Source organism: Cucurbita pepo, chromosome LG15 (assembly GCF_002806865.2).
Source record: "Cucurbita pepo subsp. pepo cultivar mu-cu-16 chromosome LG15, ASM280686v2, whole genome shotgun sequence".
Classification (NCBI taxonomy): Eukaryota; Viridiplantae; Streptophyta; class Magnoliopsida; order Cucurbitales; family Cucurbitaceae; genus Cucurbita; species Cucurbita pepo.
The window spans coordinates 1,875,932-1,900,554 of NC_036652.1; the positions used below are offsets into that span (position 1 = coordinate 1,875,932).

The following is a 24,623-nucleotide window of genomic DNA, read 5'->3' on the forward strand; positions in this document are numbered from 1 at the left end:
TTTTTTTTTTTTTTTTATTTTAAATATAAATTTTAAAAAATGAATTTTGTTTTATAAAATTTCTGGTTGGAGCGTTAAACGGTTAAACAAAAATTTTAAAAAATAAGAGATGTTTCAAGAAATTTCTTATTTTTATTTATTTTTTAAATATTCTCTTGCAAAGATTTTTTTGTAATAAATAATTTTATTTTAAAAGTTTAAATATAATATATATATATATATATATATATATATATATATATATGTATGTATGTATGTATGTATAGATATAGATATATATAAAAGTTGAGCGAGAATGAGACGTAGGGTCAGGACGGAGAATGTAATCGTTGTCCCCGTCTTTTTTAGCTTGAAAATATATTTTTTAATTTTTTTTTAAATTCAATATTAATCAAATTTATTAAATTTATATTTTTTATTTAATGTATTTTAAAATTTTGATATTTTTATTATTTATATCTAATAAATTAATGAAAATTTAGATTATTTTATTCTAAACACTTTTTAAAATTTTATATTAAATTAAAACTATTATATTTAAATTATAAAAATATCAAAATTTAACTTTTTATTAAAATATTTAAATTTTAATAATATTTAAATTTAATATATTAAGTTGACAATTGAAAATTCAATCAGCTGGTCTGACGATCTATCTAAATATGGTCGACACAAGCGAATTTATTTTCAAAATGACGATCCATATAAATCAATGAATTAATCGGTTGGGTCACGTCAAATTAGTCAAAATTCAACTTTAAACCGAGCTTAAATTAGGCTAAGATCGACCTCTGAGCCCGTTGATAAAGCTTAATTTTATTGAATTGAAATGAAAAAGGTAGGAATGCTTATAATAACAAAGAAATTATTTTTATTTTTATTATTTTGTTGCCTTTTGTTTTCATAAAATAATTGTAGAAAATCATTTGATTAATTAAAAGACACAAAAATGACGTGGAAAAGAGGATGAGGTGGAATCCATTGTAAGGAGTCAGCATCATATGCCACGTCTTTTCCAGCTAATCAAATTATTTAGCCCAATTCCCTAATCATATCCATAATATATTATCATTTTCTTTTTTCTTTTTTTTTAATAATTCTTGTCCCCATAAACTTATTTTAATTTGATTCCATTTGCTTTCACATTACCTTCCAACAATTATTGCATTATAAATTTCCTCAATTTGAATATTATTTCTAGTTGGCTTTGACATAAAATAATAATAATAATAATAATTATTATTATTATTATTATTATTATTATTATTATATATATATTTTGTCTTACTATTGATTAGGGAGAAAATTGGTATAAAGCTGTTTTAAATGGTCGTTGAGCTAAAAGTCATTGTTATTTGATTAAACGAAAAAAAAACGACATGGGTTCGATGGAAAATTAGAGCTTTCGAGTAGCAACGATGAAAAGAAATGGAAAAAAGTCTGACTTCGTTCCGAAGATGAGATCTAATGGCAGCTTGGTCAAATTTGTTCAAATTTTCAATGAGAATATAAAGATAAACTAGACGAGGAAGAGAATTGATTAATCTCATAAATTCGTTGTCGAGTCCAGCGCCACATTATTAAAATTTGTCATCGTACTTACTCTACAGCATTTTCCGTTAGTCAACTAACAGTCAACTTAACACTGACTAAATAATATTTTAATCTTAAATTTAGCATTAAAATTATTTTAGTATTTTCTATTAATTTTTAAAATAATTTTATAAATCAATTAAAAAATAGATAAAATAACTTTTAATCAATTTTAGAAAATAAAATAAATTTGTTTTGAAAAAAAAAATATATATTAAAGCATCCAGCTGACATCTTCAAGTCAGCTTCCCACCCATAACTTGTCTGCTCCCCACTTCATATTTTATATTAAAATAAAATATTAATCAAAATAAATAAATAAATAAAATCTCTCTCTAATATTTAATTTAATATAATTAGCCCTAATTCTTTATTATTAGTGGGACATAATGTTACATAATCCATTCAGTTGATTGATTTAGTTATTTATTTTAAGAATAAAATAGTTGTTTAGTTGACTAAATAATATTAATTTTTGGGAAATTAAAAATATATATATTTATAAATCTAGCCATGATTTTTAAGATTTGCAAGTAAAAAAAAACTATATTTTCGTAAAATATCTTTTTATTTACTTTTAAATATTTAATTAAAATTTATTTTTAAATAGTTAAAATTTATTGGAGAATAAATAATAAAAAAATTATTATGAAATTAAATAAAAATAAAATAAATATATTTTAAAAATTATTATCAATACATCAATTTTATAGTTAAAATTATAAAATGAATTTTGAAAAACACCGATGTTAGATGACTAAGTTTTTAGGTCCTTCGATTTACGTTACCTTTGACTGTACGTGTGTGTTTAATTTTAACAGTGGAGTTATTTACGGAATATTTTTTATTTTTAGGAGAGTTCCTGTCCACGTGCTATTTATTTACTTCTATAATTATAACACTTTTTCAATAATGACGAACTAGGCTCATTTTTTGAGATATGTCGGTACTAATTATTGTGCATTTATTTTGTTTTGAAGTTGGTAGACCCGAAAAGTTAAAGTAATAGAATACGATATATTTAATCATTCATTTGTATTCTTAACGATTTCAAAACTTTATGTTCTTGTATTAAGTGAAAGTTGACTTTTTTGGAAGGTTAGACGCTGAATTTACATACCAAACGAATACCGCCAAGTAATCGGACCTTACCGATGCTCGCTCAGTGTCGATGTCGTCATGAACTTAGCATCCCGTCTTCCAACGAACATAAAAAAGAATTGGCTCAAAGGACTCAACTTGACACAAGAAGTTTAGAAAAGGAAAAGCATAATGCTTAATTCAGTATCCCTCCAAGTTGAGGCAAGAGAATATAATTACTAGTGAAAGAGCTTGTTGGTTTGTTAATTGTTTTCTTGTTTGGAAATCTTTGTCTAATAGCAATTATTGATAGAACTCATCAACTTTTGATTTGTGTTGTTTTTGTTCTTCTTTTTAGTCTTTTGGGCTAACCCATTTCTATGTTTTAGGTAGCTATCAGCTACTCAATTTTGATCGATAGATACTAAGAGACTAAATTATAAAAGATATCTATAAACTTCGACTTTGTTTTAAAAATATAATATTGATTTCTTTGAACTTTCATAAAAATTTCAAAAGTATCGTTGAAAGTAAAAACTCATTAGAATTTTAGGTGAACATTGGGATTTTTGAAACGAGCATAGTAGTGACCTAGAATGGTATGTCATCGCCACACTTTTGGGAGTGAGTCCCACATTGGCTAATTTAAATAGTGATCATGGGTTTAGAAGTAAAAGAATACATCTCTATTGGAATGAGGCCTTTCGTGAAGTCCAAAACAAAGCATGAGAGCTTATACTCAAAGTGGACAATATCATACCATTGTGAAGAGTCGTGATTCCTAATAACTTAGCCATGACAATAGAATCCTCAAATACCAAACAAAAAATTGCGAGTCTCAAGGTGTAGTTAAAAGTGACTAAAGTGTAGAACAAAAGGTGTACTTTGTTCGAGGACAACAAAGAAAGGAGTCGAGCCTCAATTAAGGGGAGGTTGTTCGAGAGCTCCATACTAGTGTACTTTGTTCGAGGGAAAGATTGTTGGAGAGTCGTGATTCCTAATACACAATTTCAAGTATTAAGTTTTCATCGAACCCTAAAAGGATCATAATTTTAACTCCATGATAGTTCTGACATCTTATCATTGCTTCAAACATCGTCCACTAATTGTAGCTTTGATACGAACTCACTTGGATTCACAATAACTTCAAAGAGTCATCAAGTTCCAAGTTGTAGCAAAAGTAGTGAAAGAGAGAACATATCATAAAAAACAAAAGATAAAAGAGGAATATTTGAACCTGAAAAAGTGTATGCTCAAGAGCTACCACACGATCCAGCAATGAACCTTTAAAGTGAGTATCTTTTAGTGCAACATCCAATGATATGCACCTTCTTTCCTTCTTGCACCAAATTCTTCATCTATGGGAGAATTAACCACAACCCCACAAGAACAAAACAACATAATATTTGCCAATTATCCTCTAAATCCAAATGATTAAAGAAAGAACGGTTGATACCACTTGTTGTGCGCCGTAACGCCACAACCTTCAATGCTTTGATACCAATTGTTGTGCCCTAATGCCACAACTAAAATATTCTGATACCCAATTGTTGTAGTACAATGTCACAACCAAAAATGCTATGATGCCCAATTGTTGCGAAAGCTGGAGCAAGATCGGTCAAACTCACACACCCACAAATATAAATTAAACAAACAGACACAAAGATGTATGTGGTTAGAGATAAGAAATTCTCCCTACATCCACAAGTAGTAGCCAATCACTATAACCAAAATGTTTATAAGTGTATCTCTCACATTCTTACACTACAAAGTCTCAAAGTCTCTCTTATAAAGTTCTCTCTCACATTCTTACACTACAAAATCTCTCTTACAAAGTTCTCTCCTAATTGTGTTTAGGTAAATACAAAATGACAATAACTTCACTCAAAATAATGCTAGACAAGCCTTTATACAGGCATAGCAATATTAATTCTCATCCATGAACCAAATAAATGAGAATATTAATCAAAATGGTTAGGAGCTAAATAGGAGTTAATAACCAAAATAAATAAGAATATTAATGAACATATAAACTAAATGAGATTTAATAACCAAAATAAATGAAACCTAATGTAACTTGTGTTGGTGACAACAGAAAACTAAAGTGAGATTGAGAGGAGGAGTGATTTGAATGATGGGGAGGGAGGTCCTTTTATAGGGGGATTCCCGGAGTTGGTTGAGATTTGTGTGGATGAAATTGAATTCACCTCCTCCTTCTCTTCGGCAGTAACTCATTCAAACTCTATTATTAGCTTCAACACCCTCCCTTAAACTGAATTCTGCGGAAATCAGTTTAGGACTTCACTTCGTCATCTTGATATACATCTTGGATTCTGCACATCCCCATCTTTCTTCTAAGCTTCTCGAACAATGGTTGTTTCAAGGGCTTTGTGAATAGGTCTGCGATTTGTTCATCACTTCGGCAAAAGTTGAGTTCAATAATGCCTTCTTTACACAAATCACGCAAGAAATGAAATCGAACATCGATGTGCTTGCTCCTTCCATGCAACACAGGATTTTTAGACAACTTAATAGTTGACATATTATCACAATATATAACCGTCGTACCTGGTTGCTTCTGATTAAGAATTTCAAGCATTTTTCTTAACCAAATTGCTTGGCACGAGCATGCTGCTGCTGCCACAAATTCTGCTTCTGTAGTTGAGAGTGTTACAATAGGTTGCTTCTTTGAAGACCAGCAAATAGCTCCTGAACTCATCATGAAAATACTTCCTGAAGTACTTTTACGATCGTCTATATCACCTGCATAGTCACTATCTGTATAGCCAACCATCTTCGAATCATCTCCTTTCTTGTAGAATACCCCCAAATCAAAGGTTCCTCTCACATAACGAAGTATCCTTCTTGCTGCATTGAGATGTTTTTCCGTTGGATGCTCCATGTAACGACTTATCATACTAACCGCATACATGATGTCTGGTCTGGTTGAAGTTAGGTACATCAAACTTCCCACAATTTGTTTGAAGTACCTATTATCAACCTCTCGCCCGTCAATATCCTTGTGCAACTTTAAACCCAATTCTGATGGAGTTCCAAATGTGCGCTCATCCAATTTAAACCTTTCAAGTAATTCTTGAGCATACTTCTTCTGACAGATAAAGTTACCTGCGGGAGTTTGAGTAACTTCTACTCCAAGAAAATATCTCATCAAGCCAAGATCCGTCATTTCAAATTCCTTCATCATGCTCTTCTTAAAAAATTCAAACATTTCTTCATTATTGCCAGTAAATATTAAATCATCAACGTATAAGCAAATAATGATAATGTTACCTCCCTTTTCAGTTTTCACATACAACGTATGTTCATACGGGCATTTAGTGAATCCCATCTTTTCAAAATGAGAATCAATGCGACTATACCATGCCCTTGGAGCTTGCTTCAAACCGTACAAAGCTTTCTTCAACTTGTATACTTGTTCCTCTTTGCCTTTTTGAACAAAACCTTCTGGTTGCTCCACATATACTTCTTCTTGAAGCTCTCCATGTAAGAAGGCCGATTTCACATCAAGTTGATATATAGGCCAAGATTTCTGTGCTGCAATAGAAATTATGAGCCTGATAGTGTCTTGACGTGCCACTGGTGCAAATACCTCCTTATAATCAATTCCATACTTTTGCTTGTATCCTTTTGCAACAAGTCGCGCCTTGTACTTATCCACCTCACCGTTTTCATTCAACTTGGTTTTGAAAACCCATTTTACTCCGATTGTTTTCTGCCCTCTAGGAAGATCAGTGAGCTCCCAAGTCTTGTTCTTCTCTATGGATTTGATTTCACTGTCCATAGCTTCCTTCCATTTCTTCTCCTTTACTGCTTCTTCATAGACAATTGGATCACTATCCATAAAGAATGCAAAATAACCACTATCACTTGATTCATAGTCCATCTCATAATCAATCATCCAGTTTGGTCTCTTTCTTGTTCTTGGATGTCTTTGATTATGATCATGATCTTCTTCTACTGGTTCTTCTTGTTGAGCTTGTGATGAGCTCTCTCCATGCTCATAGTGAGGCTGAATAGGGGCTTCAGTTTGTTCTTCTTCAAGATCTACAGGAATCTGCTGATTTACAGTGATCTTTTCTTCCCATGTCCAAGTCTTCTTTTCGTCAAAGACTACATCACGACTTACCACCACCTTCTTTGTCAAAGGATCATAAAGCTTGTACGCCTTAGAGGTCTCGCTTACTCCAAGGAACACACACTTCAAACTCTTGTCTTCAAGTTTCTTCCTTTTCTCATCAGGAACGTGTGCATATGCTATGCACCCAAAGATTCTAAAGTGGTCTACTGCAGGTTTTCTTCCGCTCCATGCTTCTTGTGGAGTCATATCTCTAACAGAAAAGGTAGGACTCCGGTTGAGAATGTGAACGGACCACACGACAGCTTCTGGCCAGAATTCCTTCGGGACTTCTCCTTTATTTAGTAAACTTCGAACCATGTTGAGAATGGTCCTGTTTTTCCTTTCGGCCACACCATTTTGTTGTGGTGTATATGCTGTTGTTAACTGCCTCCGTATGCCCTTCTCTTCACAAAATTGAATAAACTCGTTCGAGCAGAATTCTCCACCTCTGTCAGTTCTTAAAGCCTTGACTCTTCTTCCAGTTTCCGTCTTCATAGTAGCACAAAACTTTTTGAAGCAATCAAAGGCTTCTGATTTGGCGTGCAAGAAATAAGTCCATGTTTTTCGACTAAAATCATCGATGAGGGTCATGAAATATTTCTTGTTACCATTTGATGCTGGAGAGATGGGACCACATATGTCCGAATGAATCAACTCCAAAATTGCTTGAGCTCTTCTTGATTTTCCAGATGGAAAAGAGTTTCTTTCATGTTTTGCTACTACACAGCTCTCGCAAATTTCCGTTGGTGGAGTAATATCTGGCAACCCAGTTACCATCTTCTTTGAGGACAACGTCTTTAATCCTTTGAAGTGTAGATGACCATACCTAAAATGCCAAAGCCATGTGGTATCTTCTTTCTTCACCATCAAACTTTTGGCAACGATATTTAACGTCAACGGATATAGACGGTTGGTGGTCATCTTCATCTTAGCAATCGATCCTCTTTTGGAGTCATAAATTTCACATTCATCATTTTGGAATGTGATCACATACCCCTTTTCTTGTAATTGACCGATACTAAGTAAGTTGGCTTTCAGATCAGGGATGTAGAATACATTAGAAATAGACTCTACAAAGCCATTTCTAGTCTTGATATCTACGGTTCCTTTCCCCATCACTTGGAGAGTTGAATTGTTGCCGAGAGAAACCGTAGTATGAAAATTTTCATCTAGAGTTGAGAAGAATTCCTTACAACCTGTCATATGATTGCTGCATCCAGAGTCTACGACCCATACACCTTGATCTGCAACCTTCATAGCATGGAATGACATTAATAATGTTTCTTCTTCTCTTCTCTCCACAAAATTGGATTGATCTCTTTTCTCCTTTTGAAGCCTGGTATAGCATTCATTTTTGTAATGTCCAAGGCGTCCACATCTGTAGCATTCCACCTTGGACTTGTCAAAGTGTCTCTTGCCTTTGTTTTCATAATCATTTCTGGCTAGGTCTACTGACCTGCCAACATCTCCACTTCTTTCTCGACTGCCTCTCCCACGACCTCTGCCTCTTCTTTGCCCTCTACCTCTAGGGCTTGAAGATTCACCTGGTGTGGATATTTTTAAGGCTGTCATCTCCTCTATTGCACTTGTACGATTGAGCCTCTGCTCATGTACTAACAGGGAGCTTTGGAGTTCATCTATTTGCATCTCTTCGACATTGTTTGCTTCTTCGATAGAACATACAATGTAATCGAACTTTGGAGTTAGTGATCGCAAAATCTTTTCTACGACCGCAACCTCCGTGATTGAACCACCATGCATCCTCATTTTACTTGCAAGACTTATAACCTTGCCAATATAATCATTCACCGTTTCTCCCTTTTGCATTTGGAGAATTTCAAAGTCTCTTCTGACGGCTTGTAGTTGAGCACGTTTTACTCTCGTTGAGCCTTGATACTTCCTCCTCATAGAATCCCAAATTTCCTTGGATGTCTTCTTCTGAAGCATTGTTTCCAAGATAGTCCTATCAATGGACTGAAATAAATAGTTCTTGACCTTCAGGTCCTTCAGCTTCGATGCTGCCAACAGTTGCTGTTGACCAGCTGAGAGTACCTCGCCTTCATTTGGCTCTTCATAACCCGTCTCCACCATATCAAAGAACTCCTTTGATCTGAGAAAATTTTCCATCAACATCGCCCAATGATCATAGTGACCATCGAACCTCGGGATGGCGGGCTGAACGTAGCTCTCAACTTGTTTTTCTGCTGCCATTTTTTTTGCTGCTGCAAGATTGCTCTGATACCAGTTGTTGGTGACAACAGAAAACTGAAGTGAGATTGAGAGGAGAAGTGATTTGAATGATGGGGAGGGAGGTCCTTTTATAGGGGGATTCCCGGAGTTGGTTGAGATTTGTGTGGATGAAATTGAATTCACCTCCTCCTTCTCTTCGGCAGTAACTCATTCAAACTCTATTATTAGCTTCAACAACTTGACTTTTATCGGAGGTAATTTGAGCAACATCTTTCACAACTTCATTCAAATTCATATTGTATAATTGAGAGATCTTTGTTCATAGAATCGTGGAAGTCTAGCACATAATATAACATAATTGCCTTTTATTCATATTTCATATTCTTTTTCCCCCAAATACAAACAATCAAATGCAGAAGTTGATGACTTCAGTTTTACTTCTCGCAACACCCAAGTCGAATAAGAGCACATGAAAAGGAAGAAAATGAACTGTGGTGCCTAGGGAGGAGGCTACATTGAATTACCCTAATATGGCTTTTCTTTTAATTAAGTGAAACCAACATACATATAACAGAACCAGAACAAAAGAATTGATTGACTAACCGAAGCTAGATCTGGTGATTTCGTATACCAAGAAGCATGCTGCATTAGCTGGGGCACTACGAACAATCGCTGGTCCAAAGCCTTTGTATAGCCCTTTAACTCCTTCTGACGCCATGATTTTCCTGAAAGCATCAATAGAACCAGAGAACTTTGGGTTTTTGAAATCATCTACCTGAATCACGCTCTTGATAACATCAGTTGGATAGACGGCTAGCCAGAAGGCTGCTCCAGATACACCCCCAGCTAATATCAGATACTCTCTTCCTAGATTTGAAGTGTCTCGACCTCCTGCAAAGTGCTGTTTTATCATCTCATATACACCAAAAACCACTGCATTTCCAGGCACTTCTCTTGCCATTGTTGGAGCCAAGCCCTTGAAAAGACCCTTCACTCCGTTTGATTGGATGACGTGCTTGGCTACGTCCATTGGACCACCGTACTTCACTGCCACACCAACTGAACTGGATGCTGCCAATGCACTCTGAGCTTGTAGTCTGTTCATTGACAACAAAAGATGAAGGTTAGCCTCGAGAACTCTCTTAGTGTCATGAACTTAAATACTTTGCGGAAGCGTAACTAACTTATGATACAATGCTTGTCTCCTACTTTCTTTGTGTGATCTAATAAACTTGACTTGATAAAATAAGTTACTAATTTATGGGGTAGTTTAAGGAGAATTGTTCAGTAGACTTTGTGGAATAAGTTACTAACCTATGGAGCAACTACAAGACAACTGGTAGTAGTTGTCAAATTGTGGACCAAATTTAGTGCTTTACTTAAGAAGATTGTTACTAGTTCTTAACTTGAGGAGAAAGTTTAGGAAGATACTTGGTGCATTTTCTTGTGGACCAAATTTAGTGCTTTACTTAAGAAGATTGTTACTAGTTCTTAACTTGAGGAGAAAGTTTAGGAAGATACTTGGTGCATTTTCTACCATAAATACTCATGAAATGTATTTTTTTTTACAACAACAAAAGAGAATTGAAAAGCTAAGTGCTTAAGGTTTCTTTGTTCCAAAAGCTCTCTCGCTTTGCTTCTTTTACTTGTTTCGACATATTTCGATTGTGGGTCAAATCCAACAACTTGCTTCATTTTAATATGAAATGTAAAAAGGTTGGCAAAGTAAAATCATTAAGAGCCTATACATATATAACGGTAATTTAGTTTGCTCTTCCTCTACGCATGCACTGGATGAGAAACCAATAAAGTTAATAATGGTCAATGGTCAAGAAGATGTTGAGGATTGTTGGGAGAGTAGTCCCACATCGGCTAATTAAGAGGTTGATCATAGGTTTACAAGTAAGGAATACATTTTCATTGATATGACGCCTTTTGAAGAAACCAAAAGTAAAGCCACGAGAGATTACTCAAAGTGGACAATATCATACCATTTTTGGAGCTTACTCAATGCTGTTGTTCATATGTTGGATAATATATGTCTCTCTTTTATACAAGGATCAAGTTCCTTTCAAGGTAAGTTATCTGAGGAACTATTGGTGATAATATAATATTTGGGGATGGGATCACAAACTTTAGGATATTCAAGAAAAGGTTGTACATACCTGCATTTGATCAGTTCAGTTGGACAAGCTAGAAGAGACACAGCAGCACCAGCCCCAGCCCCACAAACCACTTGTTGTTTAACTTCAAGGGAGGCACCGGGATAAGGCCGAAAGAAGGACTCTAGTTGTCCCCTTACAGAGAAGAGAACAGCATTTAGTGCAGCAACTGTAGCAAGTGGAGCTCCCATACCTTTGTACAAACCTCTTGAGCCTTCTGAAGCTAGAGTTTGTCTGACAGCATCCATTGCTCCAGAATACTTCGGAAGTTGGCCAGAAAGGGGGGCAGGTTGGCTTTGGAGCTTGACCTTAATTGTATCAAATGGGTGCCCACATATCAATTGAGCTGCTCCCCCAGCAGTCCCAGCAGCAAGATCTTTCGCCACATCTCCCATATGGATGATAAAAACTTTGCACTCTTTTAAGTTCTTTAGCAATCTGTAAATTTTTTCTAACAATTATACATCTTCCAGTATTTCACAAAAGAATACATATATATATATATACAAAATAAATAATAGAACTGTATTGAGCTCCACACGAGAAGGAACCGGATGATATTGTGAAGGAGCTCTAAATATTTTCTTTGTAATATCGAAAGATGAATTGCACCACCACTGGATACATTAAACACACTTGACTAAAACATCAAAATGAAGTATAATTACCACCATAAGCCATTGAAGATTAGGCTTGTATTTGTTATCTTTCAATTTTTTTTTTATAGCAAAGCAATTAGATTTGTTAATTTGAATGCACAGAACTTCATATATTCTGAAATACAAGTAAGCCAAAAAAAGGCAGCCACAGAGATAAAATGCTCAAAATATAAGCTGCTTTGCAGAAAGTGCTCTTACAACAATCAATATTATGTCATCCGAAGTTTTAAGTTCATTACCGAGGTAAATAATGCAGATGATGCAGCCTCAAACTTAATCCAAGTTTTAAGTTCATTACTGAGGTAAATAAAGTTGACTGTTTACAAGCAGAGCACGCGAAAGATAATTAAACCAAGAACGACAAAGGAAGGAATAAGAAGAACACGCTGAGTTTATTAATTGTTAGCTACAAAGTTTTAGGAACCACGAACCTCCACAATGGTATGATATTGTCCACTTTGAGCATAAGCTCTCATGGGTTTGCTTTAGATTTCTCCAAAAGGCCTCATACCAATAGAGATAGTATTCCTTACATATAAACACATGATCTTTCCCTTAATTAACCAATGTGAGACTCCCTCCCAACAATCCTCAACATAAAGCAGCACCTTTGTACGAAACTTCCAAAGTTAACACAACATACAAACTTAGGGCCAAGATAGATACAAGATACATAGCCATTCTTCTCTCCTTCTTCTTAACCGATGTATCATATATATTCCTAGAGAACATTTCAGAAATGATCACTTATTGCCGCTTAACCAACCACAACCAATTTTGAACAAACTTAGAAATTACCACGATCACATAAGCAATATGACAACTGATTTGCATAATAAATTAATCAACACTCTCAAGCTTATCAGAATTTCAGCCTCATCAACCATGCAGAATGAGACGATAAATTCTTGAGCTAAGGCTCGCATTAAAACAGTTACAGAACGTCAATCGAAGAATATTTCGATAAAATACACCGACACAGAAAATCTAAATTCAAAATAAAAGTTCTGAATCTATTTGATCATCAATGTGTTTAGATGGCTGTCAGTTTGTATCTAATTAAATCTCTTGATTTGATTAGATTTGTTTACTGGTTTGTTACCAGATTTCCTACGGTAGATTTTCTAAATATCTCTTTGTATTTTCGGTGGATATATAGAGCATTCTTGCTCTTCATAATTCAATCTTCTCATTAACCATTCAATAACTTAAAGTCTTTCACTAACAATCAATACCTGCTCCAGATTTGCGTGGAAACTGCTGCCGAATCCTTATAACCAGCTTAAACATTAAAATTAGCACAAGAACAGAAAAGATTGGTTACATGCTAGAACTTCACAATACGGTATCCTAAACAACTAGTAAATCAAGAGAAGAAAAATCAGAAGAAGCGGAAACGAGAATCAATGAAAACGGAGAAGTAAAATGGAATTGAAACTGGAATAAACGCACAGAAGCAATGAAATCTCGTATTTGATCGGAAACAGAGGTGCATTCTAAAGATTCAAGGAATGGAGATGAAGGAAGCTTGAAATCTCACCGGAAGCGATTCGGAAGAAATGGAAGTGAAGACAGGGGAATGGGAGTCGCCTTGGACTCTTTTCTCCCGACGGGACGACGGCTGTCTTTTTCTGCTTTACTTCAATGGCGAAAAGGAAGTGGAGATCCTATTGGATTCTACTTTTTATTCGTAAAGTTCGGACTAAAATTTAGACATTCCGTCCCAGAAATTTAGAAAAATATGACGTGGCCACAAATGCTTTTTAAAATTGAGTTGGAATTTTTTTTTTTTTTTTTTTTTTTTTTTTTTTTTTTTTNTTTTCTCTCAGCCACTCATCTTATGGCAAGACATATCGCGGCCGTGCCGTCCCGGTGCTACCATCGACATCGCCTTGGAATAACAAGTCGGAGGCAGATCGGAGAAGTTACGTAACTATAGTTAGTTGGGTTGGAAAAATATTTTGGATTAGCTTGAAATTTTAGGTTGGTTGAGTTGGTGAGACGTGAACAACCGAATAGAGTTCCAACTGAGAAGTTACATGGCTATAGTTTAGGAGTATACACGGGTTGGGTTGGAAAAATCTTTTGGATCAACTTAAATTTTGAGTTCAGTTGAATTGGTGACCCCAGAATTCAGTTGAATTGGTGACCCGAGCAACTAATGAAGTTGACAACTAAATCCAACTCAACCATCTATTTTTAGGTTAGGGTACGTTGGATTGTTAGATTGTTATAATTTTTTTAAAAAAATTAACTTTATAAAAACTAAAATCTAAATATTTATAATGATTATAATTATTTTAATAGTAGAGTAGGATTCTATTGTAATCTTATTTCTGAGTTGATCGGATAGATTCGATAAAAAATATCAACAGAAAATATCGACTCTGAGAGTCAGACTCGAATTTTTTATTTTTCAGAAGTTCAACTCAATCTAAAAAGAAAATCTAACCCAACCCAATTTTTACGGTCTGAATTGGGTAGTTGAGTTAATCGAGTTCTCGAATCATCTAAACACAAGATCAAACTTAACTAGAGGTTGTGCAGATCTATGTCTACATTGGATCTGGATCGTGGCTCGTATGAAGGATCCAAATAAAACATACTTAGTTTTAGCCATAAAAAAAAACATGCATGTGTAGATATCAAGATGACTCTTATTTAGATGAAGTCTCGGTTTATTCATATACCTCTCATTTTTGTTCAATTGTCACATCGTGTAACAGCCCAAGCCCACTGCTAGTAGATATTGTCCGATTTGACTCGTTACGTATCATTGTCAACCTCACGATTTTTTAAAACCCGTCTAAAAGAGAGAGGTACACATTTGTAAAGAATGCTCTGTTTCCCTCTCCAATGAATGTGAGATCTAGCACAACGACACATGTGACCTTCCAGCACTGATATGATATGAAATCACTACAAAACCGAAACACTCAAGCATTCTTTCACCTCCACGAGACAACCGTCGTTCTCTCCTATTAGTAAATATTTGTGATTCTTAGTGTTTCTAACAAAGCCAGCCCTAGCTCTAGCCCCACAAACCATTTGTTGGTTTACTTAAAGTGAGGCAATGGATAAAGCCTAAAAAATAAAGATTCCATTTGTCTCCCATATAAATCATAAACACTTTAAATTATTTTAATTATTTTAATTATTTTAAAATAATAATAAAAGAATAATATATATATTTGACACGAGCGAATGTTTAAAATTTTAAATATGTGAACGATTATTAGACATAAAATAAAAAATTTAGAGAATTATTCTACATTTTTGTCCCCTAAAGTTGTCGTATTGATCCAACGTTAAGGAGTCTAGATCTACAACATCGAATGCATTTGAACATGAACCAACAAGTAATCAGGTTCTTTCGGTGAAAATTGGTCAATCCGGTGCAGATTGATTTAAAGTGCTGGAAACGTGGTTAATTGGGCTCCACCTTTTAAGACATTTCAGTTTATTTTCTAGTCAGCGGAATGAGTAATTGAGGTCATCGTACGGGTAAGCCTATGTTGATCATTGTACGGGTGAACCTAAATTTTATTTCCTGGTCCTAATAGTGATATCAAGATTTTGTTTTTGATGTGATGGTTCATAAAAAATGGTCCAACTCGACCTAACCCAACCACATACCGTAACGGTTACAAAATATGTATGTATGTATGTATCTTAAACAAAAATGTATTTTTTAAAATTAACAATAAATTCGAGTCCTTTTTTTTCAACTCAAACTAATTTTAGGAGAACCCATGAATCAATCTAACCCAAACTCTTGGATTGGTTAAGTTGATCCGGGTTTTTGGGTAATCAAGTTTTTTTTTAACAATCCTACTCTAAATTTTTAATGTTTTAAAATTTCGAACAACAATTATTCGAGAGATGATAAATGGGTATAAACCGAGAGAAATTTTCCTAAGATTGATAACGTTAGAGTGATGAGGCGAAACTTACTACAAACAATCACGAAAGCTTTGTTGGGTGCATATACATTGTAGGTTAGATGAAAACTTACTACAAACAATTAACGAGCGTAGATGATCAGATTGATAACGACGACGATAACACGTGAACAAACTTGAAGATCAACTCAAGAACGATACGACGAGTAACTGAAAACATAATCCAAACTCTAATAAATAAAATCTCGTATTTGAACGGAAACAAAACTACATTCCAAATAATTCAAGGGAAAGAGTTGAAGGAATAACCTTGAAATCTCAAAGGAAGCGATTTGCAACGGTCAGCAACGAGACTCGAAATTGGATTCATCTTCCCCTCATTGGTTTGTACTATTTTCTTTGTTAGAATAATCTCCCGACAAGCGATGCTACATTGTGACATCTATGTTTTCTTTTTTCTCAGAAGAAGCCACTAGAATGTTCTCGATCAAGTTTATTTACTACTGAAGTATTTTGAACCTAAAACCTGTCTGCATTGACAACAATTATGAAGTAAACATTTGTTGTGACGAGAGATATGATAACGAGGTTTCAAAATAAGATGGAAAATGAGTTTCGTGCTTAATTATTTACATTAAAAGAGAAATTTATGAGGTTTTTAGTCTGAAGTCAATTATAGATGATTTTTACTTTGAAAAAAATCGAGCATAACTATAGTTAATCGTACAATGATTTTTACTATGGTTAAGGTTTGATGGTGGAGGAGCTAAGGTTATTGTTGGAGGGTTACTTAGATACACGTACATGAAGGTTCATTAGTTGATAACAATTTATTACACGCATTCATAATTATATGTAATTGTGTTTCATTAAGTGCACGTAATTATATGAATAATACTGGAGAATGTCTCAAATTACCTATATATACATATGTTGGCACTTAGTGGAAGACGTAGAAAAACAATTTTAGCATCATTTTCTAGTAATACAGAGTTTTGTTCACCCAAAAGTTCTAACATATTTCTCTACTGTCATTAATAATTGGTATTAGACCGATCTTGTCGCAGTAAGAATGGCAACAGAGAGACAAGTTAATAACTTTGTTCAACCTGCTATCCGGAGATTTGATGGTTACTATGATCTTTCGACGATATTGATGAGAAATTTTATTAGATCAAAAGAGTTCTTTTTAGGGTGGAGATGGGTTATGAAGAGCCAAGTGACGAGGTACTCTCGTCTGTTCAATAGCAACGGTTGCCAACATCGAAGCTAAAGGATTTGAAGGTCAAAAACTACTTATTCTAGTCTATTGAACTATCTTAGAAATGATGCTCGAGAAGAAGACGTCTAAGGAAATTTGAGATTCAACAAAGAGAAAGTAACAAGGCTCAACCAGAGTAATGTTAGTTAACTTCAAACAATTAAAAAAGACTTTGAAATTCTCCGAGTGCAAAAATAAAAAATAGTGAATGATTATATTGATAAGGTTATGTGTCTTGCCAATAAAATGAGGAGGCATCGTGTTTCAATCACTGATGATGTTGCAGGTGTAGAAAAGAATTTGTGATCTCGAACTCCAATGTTTGATTATATTGTATGTTCAATTGAAGAAGCAAACAATATCGAGAAGATGCAAATTGATAAACTAAAGCTCCCGACTAGTGCATGAGTAGCAGCTTAATCGCACAATAGAGGAGATGACAACCTTAAAGATATCCACACAAGGTAAAACTTCAAGCTCCAGAGGTAGAGGCGAGGAAGAAGCAGAGGTCGTGAAAGATGCAGTCGAGAAAGAAGTAGAGATGATGGCAAGTCATTAGATCTAGCCAGAGCCAATGATGACAACAAAGACAAGGGACATTTTGACAAGTATAAGGTGGAATGCTACACATCTGAGACATTACAAGAACAAATGTTATAACAAGCTGAACAAGAAGAAAGGAGATCAATCCAACTTTGCGGAGAAAAGAGAAGAAGAAACTTTGTTGATGTCATTCCATGCAATGAAGATTGCAGATCATGGTTTGTGGGTTTTGTAGACTTATGACAGGTTGTAAGGAATTCTTCTCAACACTGGATGATGAAAAGTGTAACGACCCTAGATTTCTACTGACCTAAAGTCATTACTGTCATCATAACCTATGCTCTTATACAGAAGTAAACATTAAAAACTTTATCATAAAATACTGTCGTGGACTTATGTGTTTGAAAACATCTTTAAAACAACGTAAAAAAATACTAAATGAAATAAATAAACAATTAAAGTAAAAACTAACCTAAAGTCTAAGAAATAAAATATCACTGCTTATCGTGGTCTACACTTCCGATACCATTGTCAACCGTATAGGGATGTCTTGCCTTTACCTAAAGTATGAGTAGCACATTGCTTGAGTATTTTAAGAAATACTCAGTAACTGACCCCGCTATTGAGGTCAGAGAATGCAACTCATGATTAGTGACCCTATCGTTAAAACCATCATAAGGGTGCCTCCAGTCCGTACAAATTGGATGTGTAGTACTTCCCTACACACGACCTACACGCGCGAGTGTGGATCCCTAGGCAGTTCGCACCCCCTGGACCCATCATAGTAGAGCTAGTTGTCCGGAAGACAGTAAACCCTCGGTATCGTGCGAGGCATGATCATCGTTATCAGCATAATATTCACGTTCGTACTCATCATCATAAATGGAGAAATAACCCGATGTATATGTGCACACAAAATGCATGAGGTCCCAATAGTTATCATCTTTAAATCATCTTTATGACACAACCCTATACCCGTCCACATATTACTCTAAGTAACATGCATATATAGACTTTCATATGATGATCATCATTAACATTATCTAGGGTTGTGTTGTAGAAAAATCGTCGTCATAATGCATCATGACATTTAATACATGTACATCTTTTTAATATGGAATAACGTCATATTAAGTCATCTCATCATCATACATCTTACATCGTCATGTTATCATGCATCATCATCATCATCTCATATCATCACATCATCATATAACGTCATCATCATCATATAACGCCGTCATATCATCATATAACATCATCACATTTTCATATAATATCATCTTTATAACAATCACGTAATCGTATCTCGAGCCTGCCTTAGTAGTTCATGTATCTATGATTCGGTCTACCTCAACTTTGCTAAATTGTCTTGTCGATACTCTTAACAACGACAAACAAATTCAAGGTTAAGTCTTCTTCATTAAATGTATAAAACGAATAAATAAATATTTTACCGACTAACATTTTAATTTTAAAAAATTCATAGAGTCTAAAAATATTTAAACTAAATCTAAATAAATTATTTATTAAAGAGAATATTTTATCATTAAAAATATAAAATAAAAATCGATTTTGTAAATAAAATAAATAAACCCTAAAAAAAAAAAAGAAGAATTTAAATTCAGTTTCTTTCTTCACTTTTCTAACTTCCTTCACAAACCTCTTCACTGTTCTTCTTCTTCTTCTTCTTCTTCTTCTTCGTTCTCAACTTCACCTTAATCTCACGTTTTTTTCAGAACAAGAAGAACAAGATCAGGAACAATCTTGGCACTGTTTCTTCATACTGTTTTTGATGGATTCACGTGATACTCCACCTCCACCACTTTCTGCACCGTCCAACATGGCGATCGGAGGACCGTCGGCGTATTCAACCGCCATGACCAACGCCAACAACAATGCCTCTTCCAATATGGCTCTCTTTCCGCCTACCTCTCAGATGATGCCGCCTTCTGCGCGATTTCCGTTCAAGTCTGTGATCTCCCCTGCGTCCCTGCATTTGGATTCTATGAACGCTTCTCCTTACGACGGAACGCATTCCGGAAATTTCAATGTCGATTCCGGAAAGAAAAGGAGAGGCCGGCCGAGGAAGTACGATCCTGATGGTAATATCATCGCCTTGGGTTTGGCACCTACCACTGTTGTTACCTCTTCTGTTGTGCACGGGGATTTGAGCGCTACTCCTGATTTGGAGCAACCGGTCAGGAAACCGAGGGGAAGGCCGCGGGGCTCTGGAAAGAAACAGACGAATGCTCTTGGTATTGTCAATTGAATTACGGTTTCGTTGCATTTTTGTTTTGTTCATGTTTCGTTGATGTATCAGGGCATTTTGTTGTGTAGGTTCAAGCGGCACTAGTTTTACTCCTTACGCCGTATTGGCGAAGCCTGGAGAGGTATGCATTTTATCTAATTCTTGGCTTGGTTTTTACACAACAAATGAAATTTGAATGATGGATCTTTCTAAACTGATCTTCAGTCTTGCTCGTTGAAGGTGAAGTGCATTTATTAGAATGATTGTTATGCACGCAAAAGAATGTGTTATAATTGGAAAAGTAAGGCAGCAATCACTTTTTTCTGTTTATAGTTCTAGGAAAACTTCGGATATGGTGTAAAACTACATTCAAACTGTATGGTAAGTGGTTATATTGAATGGGATACTGGATTTCTGGGTGTCTCTTTAGATGATCATTATAATTATACATCCAAATTAAATATGGCAAAAGCTAAAAACCTTTCTCCTTTTTTTTGTTGGAGAAAATGTGAATTCCTGAAATCTGATAGCTTGTTCGATATCTTCAACCAGAAATTATTTTGATTTGTCATTAGAAATCTATTGTAATTGTTTTATCCTTGATGTTGACAAATGGTTGTCTGAACTGTTAGCTTAATTATGATGGCAGTCATTAGCTACATAAAATCTTGTAGTGAACATGCCATTTTATGAGGTAGAAGTTGCCACGAATGCGAATTGTGTACGATGAATAAGCATGAAACTCAAAAAAAAAAAAAAAAAAAAAAAAAAAAAANTTGTTGATTTACTTTTAGTTGTTTTGGAGCTGTCAATTTCCTGTTATAAGCATCTAAATGAATATCTTGTTACTTGCAACATGATTTTAAGATTTACATTGTCCCTCTGAGATTTGCATTAATTTACCTCACTCTGAGTAGTCCTTTTTTTCCTTCATGACAAATCTTTTATCACTGGCGTTGGGACTAATATTTATTAGATTATCCTTGTCATGGTCTTACTGTTTTCTTTTCATCAAAAGTTGAAGCAATGAGCCACTACAAACATCTACTTGCTGCATAGTTGATTTAGTTAAAATAAATATGTAACCCAGACATGGTGTTCCCTAGGATCGTCTTTTACTCTCTTGTAACAGCCCAAGCTCACTGCTAGCATATATTGTCCTCTTTGGGCTTTTCCTTTCGGGCTTCCCCTCAAGGTTTTTCAAACGAGTGCCAGTGAGGAGAAGGGAACGAGTGCCAGCGAAGATGCTGGGCCCCATGGATTGTGAGATCTCACATCGGTTGGGGAGGAGAACGAAGCATTCTTTATAAGGGTGTGGAAACCTTTCCCTAGCAAACGTGTTTTAAAAACCTTTAGAGGAAACCCGAAAGGAAAAGCCCAAAGAGGACAATATTTGCTAGCGGTGGGCTTGGCTTGGGCTGTTACATCTCTTCTCATTGATGCTGACATGACATCTTCCCAAGGTTAAAGCAAAGATTATCTTGCTGAATACAGTTAAGTGCATTTTAGTTGGGATCTGGCTGGAAGATATGGGGGAAAGTTAGACTATTGAAAGGAATTCCTCCACTTCACGGGAGTAAATTGTTTTTGTTCGCTCTTCTTGGGTTTATTTGTATAACCCTGTCTGTAACTGTGATCTTTCCTTGGCTTGCACCAATTGGAGGAGTTTCTTTATAACTCCTGATTTTTATGGGCTTGTTATTTTACGAATGAAATTGTTTCTAGTTGAAAGAAAGTAAGCAAGTATAGCCATGACCTGTCTCATATAGGTCATTAGTTTGTAATTGTATATATCACATGAGTATTTCGCCGCCAAGTTTGAAGGTTCCTTCTCTCTATTTTAGCTGAGAACTATTGATAAAATCACTTTTATAGTTGAGACTCATTGGTCGAAATATGGGTTCCTTGCGATATGGTTGCAGGATGTAGTAGCCAAAATTTTGTCATACTCACAGCAAGGAACACGAACCGCCTTTATTCTCTCTGCAAATGGTACCATCAGTAATGCTACCCTTAGACATTCGGCATTGTCTGGTGGTTCTGTGACATATAAGGTACTTCTATCTTTTGTTGTATTGCCTTACTGGTTGACTTTCTGCATGGATATGATTACAAATGTCTTTCTGTATTAAGCATTTGCCTTCTTGAATTAGTCATTAACTCATGTAAACTTGAAGCCTTCGATTGAACTCCAATATGATAGCGCTGTTTAAACAACTACATGAACCTTGGATAGTGGATAGGCAAATGGAAAAGAATTGTGCAATTTTTAGTGGTACTCAAGTTAGTATATAACATTTGTTTGCAATAGATTTTGTAGAGAATCAGTGACTCATAGGCAGTGTTTATAAGGTCAGGCAGGAGCCACATGTGCGAGCATTTGCTTGGGCTATCATCTTAGTCACCTTTTCTATCACCATTGGCACTGGAGTGATATAAAGGCCCAAATCTTTTTTCTATGTTTAATAAACTTCTTAAAGTTCATTTCTATATCCCACATCAGTTGGGGAGGAGAACGAAACTCTTTATAAGGGTGTGGAAACCTCTCCCTAGCAGACGCATTTTAAAAACCTTGAGGAGAAGCCCGAAAGGGAAATCCCAAAGAGGACAATATCTGCTAGCGGTGGGCTTGGCTGTCACTATCTCTCTTGAAAATAAAAGAATTATCAAAACTTAAAAAAAATGTATGTGTTAGGAGGCCAAATCATCTATCATTATGTTATCATGTATTCTAATCTTTGCTGTAGAACTGATATTTCTATTTAAAAAAATTCACTTACTTGGCTCAAGTGCATTACTCTTGTGCCTCCCCTGGGCTTAGCAATAGATTTGTCATGAATAAGTGACCTGAGCTTTCTGAACCCGACAATGAATATAAGGATCCTTACTGGATTCTTGCAGTGAATTGAGAACGTTTCTGATAATTTTCCAGATTTGAAGTAATTACTTTTCTTTGTTTATATGATTAAGAATTAAGCCAAGGTTGAAGGAAAGAAATACTCCCTATGGTAAATAAACTAAGAAGGAAAGAAAATAAAGGAGAGAGGATATTTACAAGATGGAGAGATAAAGAAAAAAGGGATTGGTCGATGTGAGGACTGGCCGAGTAGCCTATCTAGGAATTGCTTTCAACAATTTCTGATGAAATGGCATGTCCTCGATATTAGGAATCACGGATCTCCACAATGGTATATGACATTGTCCACTTTGAGCATAAGCTCTCATGTCTTTGCTTCGGGCTTCCCCAAAAGGCCTCGTATCAATGGAGATGTATTCCTTACTTATAACCCATAATCATTTCCTAAATTAGCCAATGTAAGACTCCCTCCCAACAATCCTCAACACTCCGTCTACAAAGAAGAGCTAAGAAATGGAAGGAGTAAAGAGGGAACAACTAGTAAAGAAATGGAAGGAGTAAAAAGGGAACAACTAGTAAAGGACCTGAACTCCTATGCAATTAATCTTTCCACTGGAAATTACATCACTGATAACCATAAAATTTGGAAGTATAGACTGTATGAAAATGTAAGACCATGATATTATGTATGGAGTTTAATACAAACAAATGCAAATGGAATAGGTTTTGCTCATTCGGGGACGTGGTTACGCAACCTTATACAGATGATTGAGTTTGTCTAATCTTTTGCAGGGCCAGTTTGAGATCATCTCTCTGTCAGGCCCCATTTTTCCCTTGGAGAACAATGAAACTGGAAGTAGAACAGGTGGTTTGAATGTGCTCCTGGCTGGGTCAGATGGACAGGTTCTTGGTGGTGGTGTTGCAGGAATGCTCATGGCAGGTTCTCAAGTACAGGTAACCCTTAGCCCTCAGATCTTCCACCCGACGCAGTTTATAGGCATCGTGTACGTGTAGGATAAACAAAAACACACTTCACAAATCATTCTTACAAATCTCTGATCGAATTGCATCCTCTCAGGTGATTGTGGGAAATTTTCTGGAGGATGATAAAAATTTCAACACCACAAGTATGCTGAATTCTGGATCGTCTTCAGCGCCATTACAAATGATGAACTTTGGTGGTGGTGGTGGTGGTGATGCAGCATCGTCGTCATCAGCAGTAGCAGCAGCAGCAGCAGCCAGCCCTCGATCGTTAGGGGCATCGAGCGGGGAGTCATCTGCTGAAAACGGAGAGAGCCCTCTTAATAATAGGCATCCTGGAATGTTCAATAATAATAATAATACCAGCCAGCCGATGCACAATAATAATCAGATGTACCACCAATTATGGTCAGGCCAAACGCAGCAGTGAGGCTTTGTGTTTGCAACTAACAGTGAAGTGCTCATCGTTTTTGTGAATCTAACTTCCGCTCTTAATTACCAAAAGCATTTTAGATTAGGCTTTAAATTTATATTGCTATCTTTTCTTCTCACTTTCTGCAGCACCCAACCACATAGGTTCAACCGATCAAAGGCTTGCATTAGCCGAGTTTTGACCATGTTTTTTTGGTCGATAGCTAAAGTTAACTTCGGAGATCGTTTGGTTGGAAGTTTTATTTAGAATTTTTGAAAATAAAGTTGCTTGAGAATATGATGTCTGAAAATAAGATTAGAATGCTTAGTAATCAAATGATTGGGTTTGGTGTTGCATGAAAAAGGTTGATATAAGAATTTTATATAAATAAGGTATTTTTAACAATTTTATTACATTACATTGTTTATTTTAGATACTTATATATATGATCTTAAAAAAATAATTTGAATATATATTTAAATAAATAATGATTTCTTATAATTAAATTATTAGTTACAATAATATATATTTAAATAAATAATGATTTCTTATAATTGAATTATTAGTTATAATAATTTTGTATGCTAAAATCAA

At 35.2% G+C, this 24,623-nt stretch overlaps 2 protein-coding genes across 2 annotated transcripts; one reads left to right on the forward strand and one right to left on the reverse strand.

Moving 5' to 3' along the window:
• Positions 1–9,346: 9,346 nt before the first annotated feature.
• LOC111811551 (mitochondrial carnitine/acylcarnitine carrier-like protein) lies at positions 9,347–13,508 on the reverse strand. Its single transcript, XM_023698453.1, has 3 exons — positions 13,363–13,508; positions 11,167–11,601; positions 9,347–10,098 (listed from the first exon to the last, which is right to left on the reverse strand). The coding sequence occupies exons 2-3, from the start codon at positions 11,556–11,558 to the stop codon at positions 9,600–9,602; spliced, it is 891 nt and encodes a 296-aa protein (XP_023554221.1). The 5' UTR covers positions 11,559–11,601; positions 13,363–13,508; the 3' UTR covers positions 9,347–9,599.
• A 5,708-nt stretch (positions 13,509–19,216) lies between these two features.
• Positions 19,217–24,268, forward strand: LOC111811331 (AT-hook motif nuclear-localized protein 8-like). Its single transcript, XM_023698116.1, has 5 exons — positions 19,217–19,786; positions 19,869–19,921; positions 21,702–21,833; positions 23,429–23,590; positions 23,715–24,268. Exons 1-5 carry the CDS (start codon positions 19,324–19,326, stop codon positions 24,045–24,047), a joined length of 1,143 nt encoding a protein of 380 aa, XP_023553884.1. The 5' UTR covers positions 19,217–19,323; the 3' UTR covers positions 24,048–24,268.
• The last annotated feature ends 355 nt before the right edge of the window (positions 24,269–24,623 follow it).